Below are 13,710 nucleotides of genomic sequence, written 5' to 3'. Positions count from 1 at the left end.
AGACCAGAGAATCTTGTTTCTCATGGTTTGAAAGTCTTTAGGTGCCTTCTGGCAAACTCCAAGCGTGCTGTCATGTGCCTTTTACTGAGGATTGGCTTCCGTCTGGCCACTCTACCATAAAGACCTGATTGGTGGAGTGCTGCAGAGATGGTTGTCCTCAGAAATGTTTTGGTACCCTTCCCCAGATCTGTGCCTCGAAACAATCCTGTCTCGAAGCTCTACAGACAATTCATTCAACCTCATGGCTTGGTTTTTGCTCTGACATGCACTGTCAACTGTGGGACCTTATATAGACAGGTGTGTGTCTTTCCAAATCATGTCAATCAATTGAATTTACCACAGATGGACTCCAATCATGTTGTACAAACATCAAGGATGATCAATGGAAACAGGATACACCTGAGCTTAATTTTGGAGTCTCATAGCAAAGTGTCTGAATACTTAAGGTATCTGTTTTTAATACATTTGCCAAAATGTTTAAAAACGTGTTTTTGCTTCATTATGTGTAGATGGATTAAGTAAAATAAAATCATCAATTTTAGAACAAGGCTGTAACGTATCAAAATGTGGAAAAAGTCAAGGGGTCTGAATACTTTCCGAATGCACTTTGTTGCACTACTTTTGGCCAGATAACCTAATAGTGCACTATATAGGGAATAGGGTGCCATAGGGCCCTGGTCTAAAGTAGTGCACTATATAGGGAATATGGTGCCATATGGCTCTGGTCTAAAGTAGTGCACTATATAGGGAATAGGGTGCCATAGGGCTCTGGTCTAAAGTAGTGCACTATATAGGGAATAGGGTGCCATTTCAGACACACTCAGTCATTTGCCAAGGCACTTCTCTTCAGTTACCATGGTTACTATGGGTTGCTGAAGGCCATGTCACTCCCTCTGTATCATACACACACATATATAATGCTATCTGTATCCCAAATGGGACCCCATCACTTAATATTAGTGGATTAGTTTTGACCAGTATCCCGACTCAGACCAATGTATATAAAACACACGTGTAGTGTATATATGTCTATGATCCATACCTGTGTCGGTAGTGTGTATGGTCCCGGAGGTATCCCAACCACGTCTGTCTTATAGCCTGTCTGAGATCATAGTGATGTCTGGAAGACAACACCCCCACCAGCACCTCACCACAGGGAGATGCTGCCGAGTCCTCATCTGTCAAGACAAAATCATTACCAGAACACGTAAACACGTGGGGAAAGGGGGGATTCATGTAAAATGTGAACCATGTATAGACAGTCCATTTTAAAACTTCACCTAGACTACATTATATTTAAATCTGGAAAATACATTCCTAAAGCAGATGGCTATGAAGTCTTACCACCAGCGGGAGAGGAGAGTTTGCCACTTATGACGAGATTTGCATCTCTAAAATGGGTCGATTTGCTACTCTAAAATGGGGCAAATTGGATTTAAAAGCAGGCGCCCCGCCATCAAGGCCACCGAGCAAGTCTGCTGACGGGGAACCATTATCACTTTGGGAGGGCCGCCTGCATGCCAATTGCTCGTTGCTAGCTGGGAAACGGTTGAACTGATTCCTGTCAACATGATTTAATTATTATAAAAGACGTGGTTATGAAACCCATGAGACGTAACAGAAGATTGGCGACGAGTAAGTCTGAACCTAGTGGAACAATTCTGTCCAGAAGAAGTTGGTTAACGTTAGCACAGTGTATTGCTAACAGAGGTAAATACATAAATCGAGCTAGTTAAGAGAGAGTTATCATCGTCACGGACGGAAGAAAATGATTTGAGGCAGACATCAAAGCAGGAAAACAACGTGATTAAAACAAACTTGGGAATTAAAAAACTGCTAAACGAGCGAAGTTGATGAAACGTCAGTGAGTGAAGTGAATGAAGATCACATGACGGAGGAAAATCTTGCCGTGGTTAAGGACAATATCGAAGTGAATGACAAATCAGGAGCCTATTGAGAAACGGAAAATGGCCGGGATTGTTGTAAACATTGGACAGCGTGATGAAAGCGTTGAGTAGTAGAGCTCATATCCAGAATGGTTTGAATATTTTGTTCTTGCAAATGACAGATGAGGACAAAATTGTGCCTAGATTTGAGTTATGGGGCTACAGACAATTCATTTACTATGCAGCCTGCTACAGGCACACAGGGCTGGTAATAAGACATATGGGGATATTGTGGAAATACTGAAAAGGACACTTTTCACCCAAAACCACTAGTTATTGTTGAAAGGTTCCACAGAAGAAATCGGAAAGAGGGAGAATCAGTGACAATATTTGCTGCTGCGTTTACCTACCAGAGCACGGAGTTTAACGCTGGTCTAAATTACATCGTTAGAGACATACTAGTATGTGGGCTGCGGAGTGAAGCTACACAAAAAAAAGACTATTGACTGAAAGTCATCTGACCTTGACAAGTGCCATTGAAATCAGTACGTCTATGGAACTAGATGCTAAAAAGAGACTCAGTTGAGTTCATGAGGAAAAACTTCAGAGTTGCAACTGAAAATCAGAGACAGGGAAATCAAGGGACATGGCAAAGTGAGACATCAGGCTGATATGCTGGTGCAAGGACGTGCTGGTGAAAGGACGTGGACGTGCTGGCGTAAGGACGTGCTGGCGTAAGGACGTGCTGGCGTAAGGACGTGGATTATCAAGCCTGTGGTTTAAAAAAATAAAAAAAGTGCCACGTTGAATGAGCCTGCAGAAAAAAAAAAAAAAAGCGCTCAGAGAAAACAAGAAACATTCCAACAAAAAGTAAGACATGAGGCGGGAGAAACCTGAGGTGATGAGGAAGTCACACTGAAAATCCTAAAGTGTTGCTGGGGTCTGCATGGCTACTATTTCTCTCCCTTGTTAAAGTGGCAACCAGTGTGTATTGGAGACTGACACAGGGGCAGCTGTATCGTGTTAGACACAGTCTACAAAATGACACTAACACCTACCACTTCAGCCAGCACACATTGTATTAAAGACTTAACACAGGTTAATCTGCTGTGTGTGAGAGGCATCACTGAGGTCACAGTTCAGTTCAATAGACAAGGTGAAAAGCTGCCCAGTAACGTTGTGAAAGTAGACTATCCAATCACTACAGGGACGTTCACGGGTGGATCAAATAACATGAGTGGTCATCAGTGTGTACAAAGACACATGGAAACACAGGCCTAGCCACCATCTTAAAGAAACATGGAGGAGTATTTCATGCAGAGCAGGGTTGCATGAAATACATAACAGTGAAGCTTGGCATTAAGCCTGACAGCAAACCAAAGTTTCTGAAAGTACGGCCCGTACCTTATCCTATCAGACCAAAAGTCGAGGCTGACTTGGACACTAGTTAAGAACAAAGTACTGGAGCCGGTCAAGGTGACTGAATGGGCCACACCCATCTGCCAGTCCTAAAGACGGATGGTCGAATCAGGATATGTGGAGACTTAGTCAAATCAAACTTTATTTGCCACATGCGCCAAATACAACAAGTGTAGACTTTACCGTGAAATGCTAACAGTCAGTCACAGTATCCACACATCGACAATCTTTCAGCAGGTTTAGCTGTGGGTCACAACCCTACTAACAGATACCCGTAGATGCAAAGTCAAAGGAGCTGCTGACCGTCTTCAGGAGCTGTCGTCTATCGTATGTAATCACAAGTGTGCCAGCGCTGTTCCGGAGGGCGATGGACCAGATCTTGAGTGGATTGCCAGGAGTACAATGCTACCTGGATGACATCCTCGTTACTGGGAAAGACGGAGAGGACCATCTCCAGAACCTTTACAGATATTGCTAGTTCGTGAAAATGTGCATCAGCAGTTGAACGCCTCGGACCTTCACAAGGCTCCGTCTGAGGTCAAGGCTATCTTGGATGCCCCAGATCCTCAGCCATCTGCGTTCTTTCCTGGGGTTATTGAATTACTACGGACGCTTAGCCACTGCATCCATTACATTACATTGGACAGAACAAGGAAGCATTCCTGAAAACCAAGGAAACACTACTCAAACGAGGCACTGACACTTTGACCAGTCAATGCACATCCAACTAGTTTGTGATGCCAGTCCCTATGGTGTCGTGTCCCATATTATGCCTTCCGGGGGAAGAGAAGCCGATCGCATTTGCATCGAGGACATTGAACAAAGCAGAAAGTAACAACGCAGAGATGAAACGAGAAGCCCTAGGCATCGTTTTTGGAGTGAGTAAGTTTCACCAGTATCTGTACGGGAGGAAGTTCACCCTTCTAACAAATCATCGTCTGTTGACAAGAAACTTAAATAGTTTTATCTAATTTCTACCAGCACATTAAATGTGCAACCAGAGGGGGAAAAAAAGCTCTTGACCATGTTTACTCCACACACAGAGATGCATAAATCTTTCCCTCGCCCTCCATTTGGCTAATCTGACCATAATTCTATCCTCCTGATTCCTGCTTACAAGCGAAAACTAAAAACAGGAAGTACCAGTGACTCGCTCAATACAGATGTGGTCAGATGACGTTGATGCTAAGCTACAGGACTGTTTTGCAGCACAGACTGGAATATGTTCTGGGATTCATCCAATGGCTTTGAGGAGTTACACCACCTCAGTCACCAGCTTCATCAATAAGTGAATTGACGACGTCGTCCCAACAGCGGCCGTATGTACATATCCCAACCAGAAGCCATGGGTTACAGGCAACATCCGCACTGAGCTAAAAGGCTAGAGCTGCCGCTTTCAAGGAGTGGGACACTAATCCGGACTGTTATAAGAAATCCTGCTATGCCCTCAGACGAACCATCAAAACAGGCAAAGCATCAATACAGGACTAAGATTGACTCCTACTACACCGGCTCTGATGCTCGTCGGATGTAGCAGGGCTTGAAAACTATTACGGACTATAAAAGGGAAACCCAGCCATGAGCTGCCCAGTGACGCAAGCCTACCAGACGGGCTTAATGCCTTTTTATGCTCGCTTCGAGGCAAGCAACACTGAAGCATGCATGAGAGCGACAGTTGTTCCGGACGACTGTGTGATCACGCTCTCCATAGCCGATCTGAGAAAGACCTTTAAACAGGTCAACATTCACAAAGCCGAGGGGCCAAACGGATTACCAGGATGTGTATTCAAAGCATACACAGACCGACTGGCAAGTGTCTTCACTGACATTTTCAACCTCTCCCTGACCAAGTCTGTAATACCTACATGTTTCAAAAAGACCATAGTCCCTGTGCCCAAGAAATCGAAGTTAACCTGCCTAAATGATTACCGCACAGTAGCATTCACGTCGGTAGCCATGAAGTGCTTTGAAAGGCTGGTCATGGCTCACAACACCATCATGCCGAATACCCTGGTAAGGGTAGGCAAAAACACATCTGCCACGCTGATCCTCAATACTGGGGCCCCTCAGGGGTGCATGCTTAGTCCCCTCCTGTACTCCCTGTTCACCCACGACTCCAACACAATCATTAAGTTTGCTGACGACACAACAGGCCTGATCACCGACAACAATGAGGCAGCCTATAGGGAGGAGGTCAGAGACCTGGAAATGTGGTTCAAAGACAACAACCTCTCACTCAATGCAAGCAAGAAAAAGGAGATTATCGTGGACTACAGGAAAAGGAGGACCGATAACACCCCCATTCTCATCGACAGGGCTGTACTGGAGCAGGTTGAGAGCTTCAAGTTCCTTGGTGTCCACAACAAACTATCATGGTCCAAAACACACCATGACAGTTGTGAAGAGGGAAGGACAAAGCCTATTCCCCCTCAGGAGACTGAAATTATTTGGCATGGGTTCCCAGATCCTCAAAAAGTTCTACAGCTACACCATCGAGAGCATCCTGACCGGTTGCATCACCGCCTGGTATGGCAACTGCTTGGCATCACACCGTAAGGCGCTACAGAGGATAGTGTGTACGGCCCAGTACATCACTGGGGCCAAGCTTCCTGCCATCCAGGACCTGTATACTAGGCTGTGTCAGAGGAAAACCCCCCCAAAAAAATTGTCAAAAAACTGCAGTCACCAAAGTCATAGACTGTTCTCTCTGCTACCGCACGGCAAGCGGTAGCAGAGCACCAAGTCTAGGACAAAAAGGCTCCTTAACAGCTTCTACCCTCAAGCCATAAGACTGCTGAACAATTAATCAAATGGCCACCAAGACTATTTACACTGATCCCCCCCATTGTTTTTACACTGCTGCTACTTGCTGTTTAGTATCTATGTATAGTCACTTTATACATTTCCTGGACTAACCTGTACCCACACATTGACTCGATACCAGTACCCCTTGTACTGGTATCATAGCCTCGTTATAGTTATTTTCTTGTGTTACTTTAAGATTTTATTACTTTTGTTTACTTGGTAAATATTTTCTTAACTCTATTTTTTTAACTGCATTGTTGGTTAAGGGCTTGTAAGTCAGCATTTCACGGTAAGGTCTACACCTGTTGTATGTTCGGCGCATGTGACAAATACAATTTGTCACATACTAGGATTCTGTCACTTGCAGCCAGCAGAAAACAAAAAGGTGGGGTTTGTTATCGTCAGCACACACCTACGACATCAAGTACCACAAGTCAGAACTGAACTGCAACGCAGATGGACTTTCCAGGTAACCACTATCTGTGGTCAAACCAGAGTCACAAATAAAAAATACAATAGTGACGAGGAAGAAAATACACAGTGAAAAATATAAACATGGTTACATACAGAGAGTACCAGGCAACACCTTGGTTACATACAGAGAGGACCAGGCAACACCATGGTTACATACAGAGAGGACCAGGCAACACCATGGTTACATACAGAGAGGACCAGGCAACACCATGGTTACATACAGAGAGGACCAGGCAACACCATGGTTACATACAGAGAGGACCAGGCAACACCATGGTTACATACAGAGAGGACCAGGCAACACCATGGTTACATACAGAGAGGACCAGGCAACACCATGGTTACATACAGAGAGGACCAGGCAACACCATGGTTACATACAGAGAGGACCAGGCAACACCATGGTTACATACAGAGAGGACCAGGCAACACCATGGTTACATACAGAGAGGACCAGGCAACACCATGGTTACATACAGAGAGGACCAGGCAACACCATGGTTACATACAGAGAGGACCAGGCAACACCATGGTTACATACAGAGAGGACCAGGTAATAACGTGGTTATAGACAGAGGACCAGTACAGAATCAATGTGTAGGGGTAGGAGGTAGTTGAGGTATCTGTGTATATATACACACACATAAAGTGACTAGGCAGCAGGATAGATAAGACAGTAGCAGCAACGCATGTGGTGAGTATGAAAGTGTGTGTGTGGAGTCACTATACATGTGTGTGTGCACGGGGTAGAGTCCAGTGTGTTGGGTAGAGTCCAGTGTGTGTTAGTATAGAGTCAGTGCAAGAGAGTTAGTGCTAAAAAGGGTCAATGCAGGTAGTCCTGGTAGCCATTTGATTAGCTAATTAGCAGTCTAGTTTAGCAGTCTTATGGCTTGGGGGGTAGAGCTGTTCAGGGTCCTGTTGGTTCCAGACTTGGTGCATCGGTACAGCTTGCCGTGAGGTAGCAGAGAGAACAGTATGACTTGGGTGGCTGGAGTCTGACCATTTCTAGGGCCTTCCTCTGACACCGCTTGGTATAGAGGTTCTGGATGGCAGGAAGCTCGGCCCCAGAGATTTACTGGGACATAATCACCACCCTGTGTAGTGCCTTACAGCTGACATTCCAGCCTTTCTTTCCTCTCCAATTTCGTGATATCTAATTGGTAATTACAGTCTTGTCCCATCGCGGCAACTCCTGTACGGACTCGGGAGAGGCGAAGGTCGAGAGCCATGCATCCTCCGAAACACGACCCCGCCAAGCCGCACTGCTTCTTGACACAATGCACATCCATGTTACCTATGAATATTCCAGATTGGTATTTTAAACAATATGACAAATTAACTAAATACTTTTTGTGGAAAAAAAAAAAAAACAGGATTAATATGAAGAAGATGTGCTCACCAAGGGATGTAAGAGGCTTGGCTTCACCAGATGTTACATTGTACCATTTATGATTTTAAATGGCTAAATTGGCAAATCATTGGGGCAAAAGGGATGCTGGCTTGGATTGGATAACAATAGAATGGGAACAAAGTTATCCTTTCACCCCTGTTGATACTCTGCAACATAGTCTTACAGAGGAGAGGTCTGTTGAAACTCACAACCCAATTTTATTATACTCAAGAGGTGTGGAGAACAGTACACTAGATATGTGGAATTTCACATTGTGCACAATCCTAGACTACGGATAGGAAATAAGATTGTGTACTGGAAACAGTGGCTAATGAAAGGAATTCATACTAAAGGTGATCTGTACAATGAAGATGTTTTAATGTCATACTCAGATTTGGTAAAAAAATATATATTTTTGAGACAAGGGACATTTCGGGAAAAATGTACAATTGAGAATGTTTGTTAACTGGCTATCAACAACATCCAGGAAAGAACACAGTAGCTGAGTATTTGGAATTACCCAAACGTAAAGCAGCCATTTTATACTCAATATTTAGTCATCAGCAGGGTAAAGACTAAAAACCTCAGAACAATATGGCAAATTGACCTTAAGTGTGAAATTGAGGATGACACCTGGTTGAAGATCTTGTCCAGCTCAAGGAGGAACATAAGGGAAGCCAGGAGGAAACTTACTCAATATAAAAAGACACTACATAAGTTTTATAGGACCCCAACAACGCTTCAGATGGGACTGACCAACAACTCTGTGTTGGAAATGCCAAAAAGACACTGGGACATTATTCCACGCAATATGGGAATGTACATTAGTGCTACCTTTCTGGATGGATGTTTTGAAATATCTGGAGGAATGGTTGGGGTTAACAAGTCCAGTTTCACTGAGAATATGTCTCGTGGGCGATAGAACAGAGTTATCTAATGTAACAAATGAGGAATTTGCACTGATCACTGTTGGTGTCGTTATAGCAGCTAGAGTTATCCTTAGAATCTAGACGGGTCATGGCCACTCCTACTCTGAGTTGTCATGTGTCTAAGACTGGGAGGTGATGACTGGAGCTTGTGAACCCATTTGGTACTGTACTGTTGCTTGTGAACCCATTTGGTTCTGTACTGGAGCTTGTGAACCCATTTGGTTCTGTACTGTTGCTTGCGAACCCATTTGGTTCTGTACTGTTGCTTGCGAACCCATTTGGTTCTGTACTGTTGCTTGTGAACCCATTTGGTTCTGTACTGGAGCTTGTGAACCCATTTGGTTCTGTACTGGAGCTTGTGAACCCATTTGGTTCTGTACTGGAGCTTGTGAACCCATTTGGTTCTATACTGGAGCTTGTGAACCCATTTAGTTCTGTACTGGAGCTTGTGAGATAATATTACACGGTGTATATGTGCTATGTCTGGATGTCACGTACAATGTTTTATTTGTGGAAAGAAATGACAATAACAAAAAATATGACTAACCTACCATAAATTACTGTATTCCATACTTCCTGATTTGCATATTAAGTGCCCAATTCGCATAATACCGCATTTTAATGTATCATTTTTACTTTTATTTGAATATGTGTTCTACATCAGCCCTGAAAATGTCATAACAATATGACCACCCTATCTTGAGATATTGGACAAAACGTGTTGAATTTAAGAAGCTAGACCGGTGATTTGGCGCCTGCAGCACTCCAGGACCGGGAGTGCTGTAGGCACTTCATGTTTTTGATTTAACCAAAACTGGAAGACCAGGTGTGTTGAATTTCTGCAATCACTTAACTGATCAATTAGCTCAGTTGGTCAGGGCTGCGTTCAGTACATCACAACGTAATATAACGTTTAATTGAGTGGAAACTATGCTTTACTGAATAACCAGATAAAAAACGGAGAGGTTGGGTAGTGAATTCCAAATGAACCGCTGCCCTTTAAAAACGTCACTCATTGCTTCAAACCACAGCACACCCACCAAATGTACAGTATCTCAAAATATGTTCAAGAACGTTTGGGGAAAATGTGTTGTTCAGTACAAACCGTTCCGCAACGTAGCAAACTTTCAAGCGAACTGTACGCACCCCTGGTGTGGTGCCTAGTTAGAACAAAATCATGACGTATCTGCGGCACGGAAGGAACAGGGTTGCCTAGCCCTGGACTAGGGATTAACATTGACCTGTCTGAAACCTTGTCTAACAGTTTGAAAATAAGATCTCAGCAATGGAAAAATTCTATCCACATGAAAGAAAATTGTGTGTTCATGACAAGCTTCTCTATAACATGGAATACAAAAGTACAACACCCTAACATTGGGGTTCTGCCGCAGAGTATCATGGGTATTGCTGTGTTGTAGATATTTCATTCTAGATATCACATTCTATAGAAGTGGTTGAACTGCACTCTAAAAATTCAGGGTTCAACAAGGGTCCTTCTAAGATCCTCAAAGTTCTTTTGAAGAACCTTAAAAAGGTTCTCTGCACTGAAAATTGCCATTAAAAAGGTTCTTCCAAGAACCCCATAGGAGGTGGGATTCATCGAGGAACCTCGTTAGCTGGTGTTTTTTTTTGCAGGAACCTAACTGCCCAACAAAAATTTACATTGACAGCAGGTGCAGTCACTTAACTGAAATTTTTTTTAATATCTCAATTTAAGGTAATGTGTATCCCTGATATGATTTAAATCAATATTGTTTTGTGGTGATCTCTTTCATATTTGTGCTAATCTTTCTAAAAACAGTCAAATGGACACAATTCAATGGATATCAATCAACAAAGAGTTAAGAATATGATGAAGGCTAGCTGTATTTGGTGCAGATGACTGAACTGCTCACTTTTGTGTCTGTAGGTATACAGACGAGGAGGCATACTAAGGTATGTCCATTGGTATGCTATGCAGATCACATTTACCATCCTCCTTCCTTACCTCTTCAATTAATATCCCATAGTCCTCTACATTATGGACAAGTATGTGTATGAAAACCCATTATCAAAACAGTTTCACATTCACCACAAAAACCAAGGTATGAATACTGTTGTGTGCATGTTTCATTAAACATCTGTATAATTACTCTCTTTTTTTTTTGAATTGACAGACTTCACCTTCCCTACACCTCTGATGAATATAAACAGGAAACCTGTTCAATTAACATGCACTGCAAAAATCATTCTGACTATGGATACGGAGAACATCAACACATTGACATCAAACACGGTCGAGGATATACCCATTAGACTTGAGGCTCTACTGGGAGTTTACCTCATTATTGTGATTGTTTTATTCTGCTTTGCCACTAAAATCATAATAAAAACGGAGAACTAAAATATGGTGTTGTAGGTATTATTAATAATAACTATAATAGGAGGCGGGGGGTGGGGGGTAGTTAACCCCAAAAGGTTCTTCGAGGATCCATTAAAAGGGGTTATTTGTAGAGCTTATAGGTGTTCCCCCATTTGAAGAACCCCCAAAGGATACTCCAGGAACCTTTTAATTTGTGAGTGTGATTCTGGTCTCATCACTATTTAAATAGTTATAAAGACATGGTCCCGAAATCCACGAGACAAAAATACAGTATAAACATTTCCAGTATTGTTTAATACTTTTCTTGTCCAACTAAACACCGTATAGTCCAATGAGCGGTTTCAACACAACTAGAGGAAAAAGTTGACTAAATGAAAACAATACAGTACCAGAGTCTGTCTCCAACGTGATGGTCGCTCTGTTTGTCCACAACCAGAAGTGCACCACTACCGCGACAACACACGGAACTAGAAGCAAGACTAGGCTTCGCATGGACGGATCGCTCGGTGGAGACTCCACCGGTGAACGAGAAGGCTATAAACTGGGTCCGGTAGTGGTGTGTTGTTATCTGTGTGTAGCATAAAACGGTATGTGCCTCCTGAACATTTCTGTGCTAAATGTCTCATGTCTACCTCGCTCCTGTTCTGATGACGATGGTCATTCAACCAATGGAAGTGCAGACGTCGTACCGCTATGTTTTCTGGGATATGAAGTACTGTAGTCATTACACCACAGGCCGCTAAAACAAAAAAATATTTGTGCAACTGGGAGCTGCCCTGTTATCTTATTTTATCATTGAGATTTCAACATACAGTAGTAGGATATTACTGATCTTTAAGCAATGCTAGTATTGTTACATGTATATACAGTACCAGTCAAAAGTTTGGACACAGCTACTCATTCCAGGGTTTTTCTTTATTTTTACTATTTTATACATTGTAGAATAATAGTTAAGACATCAATACTATGAAATAACACATATGAAATCATGTATTAACCAAAACAAGTGTTAAACAAATCAAAATATATTTTAGATTCTTCAAAGCAGCCACCCTTTGCACACTCTCTTGGCATTCTCTCAACCAGCTTCACCTGGAATGCTTTTCCAACAGTCTTGAAGGAGTTCCCACATATGCTGAGCACTTGTTGGCTGCTTTTCCTTCACTCTGCGGTCCAACTCAATTGGGTTGAGGTTGGGTGATTGTGGAGGCCAGGTCATCTGATGCAGCACTCCATCACTCTCCTTGGTCAAATAACCTTTACACAGCCTGGAGGTGTGTTTTGGGTCATTGTCCTGTTGAAAAACAAATGATAGTCCCACTAAGCCCAAACCAGATGGGATGGCCTATCGCTGCAGAATGCTGTGGTAGCCATGCTGGTTAAGTGTGCCTTGAATTCTAAATAAATCACAAAGAGGGTCACCAGCAAAGCATCCCCACACCATCACACCCCCTCCTCCATGCTTCACGTTGGGAACCACACATGTGGAGATCATCCGTTCACCTACTCCCAAAGCGTACTCTCACAAAGACACGGCGGTTGGAACCAAATATCTCAAATTTGGACTCATCAGACCAAGGACAGATTTCCACAAGTTTAATGTCCATTGCTCATGTTTCTTGTCCCAAGCAAGTCTCTTCTTCTTATTAGTGTCCTTTAGTGGTTTCTTTGCAGCATTTTGACCATGAAGGCCTGATTCACACAGTCTCCTCTGAACAGTTGATGTTGAGATGTGTCTGTTACTTGAACTCTGCAATCTGAGGTGCATTTAACTCTAATAAACTTATCCTCTGCAGCAGAGGTAACTCTGGGTCTTCCTTTCCTGTGGCGGTCCTCATGAGAACCAGTTTCATCATAGTGCTCGATGGTTTTTGCAACTGCACTTGAAGTAACGTTCAAAGTTCTTGACATTTTCCGCATTGACTGACCTTCATGTATTGAAGTAATGATGGACTGTCATTTCTCTTTGCTTATTTGAGCTGTTCTTGCCATAATATTGAGTTGGTCTTTTACCAAATTGGGCTGTCTTCTGTATACCATCCAGACCTTGTCACAACACAACTGATTGGCTCAAACGCATTCCACAAATTAACATTTAACAAGGCACACCTGTTAATTGAAATGTATTCCAGGTGACTACCTCATGAAGTTGGTTGAGAGAATGCCACAAGTGTGCAAAGCTGTCATCAAGCAAAGGTTGGCTACTTTGAAGAATCTCAAATCTCAAATATATTTTGATTTGTTTAACACTTTTTTTGGTTACTACATTGATTCCATATGTGTTATTTCATAGGTTTATGTTTTCACTATTCTACAATGTAGAAAATAGTAAAAATAAAGAAAAACCCTTGAATGTGTAGGTGTGTCCAGACTTTTGACTGGTACTGTGCATGAATTTAAATAATAAAATATATTATAGAAAAAGGGACCACAGACCACTTGGGT

General features: G+C 42.7%; 1 protein-coding gene across 1 annotated transcript in view; it reads right to left on the bottom strand.

Moving 5' to 3' along the window:
* Nucleotides 1–11,925, bottom strand: part of b3galnt2 (beta-1,3-N-acetylgalactosaminyltransferase 2) — a 30,999-nt gene extending 19,074 nt beyond the window's left edge. Inside the window, exons 1-2 of the mRNA XM_014157917.3 lie at nucleotides 11,655–11,925; nucleotides 1,043–1,178 (exon numbers count right to left, since the gene is read on the bottom strand). Coding sequence (XP_014013392.1) covers nucleotides 1,043–1,178; nucleotides 11,655–11,757 — 239 coding nt within the window. The 5' untranslated portion in view covers nucleotides 11,758–11,925. The remainder of the gene's footprint in view (nucleotides 1–1,042; nucleotides 1,179–11,654) is intronic.
* Nucleotides 11,926–13,710: the final 1,785 nt, after the last annotated feature.

The sequence above is a fragment of the Salmo salar genome, chromosome 19 (genome assembly GCF_965601325.2).
Source record: "Salmo salar chromosome 19, fSalSal1, whole genome shotgun sequence".
In the NCBI taxonomy this organism is placed as follows: Eukaryota; Metazoa; Chordata; class Actinopteri; order Salmoniformes; family Salmonidae; genus Salmo; species Salmo salar.
This window is presented reverse-complemented; position numbering and strand designations above follow the sequence as displayed.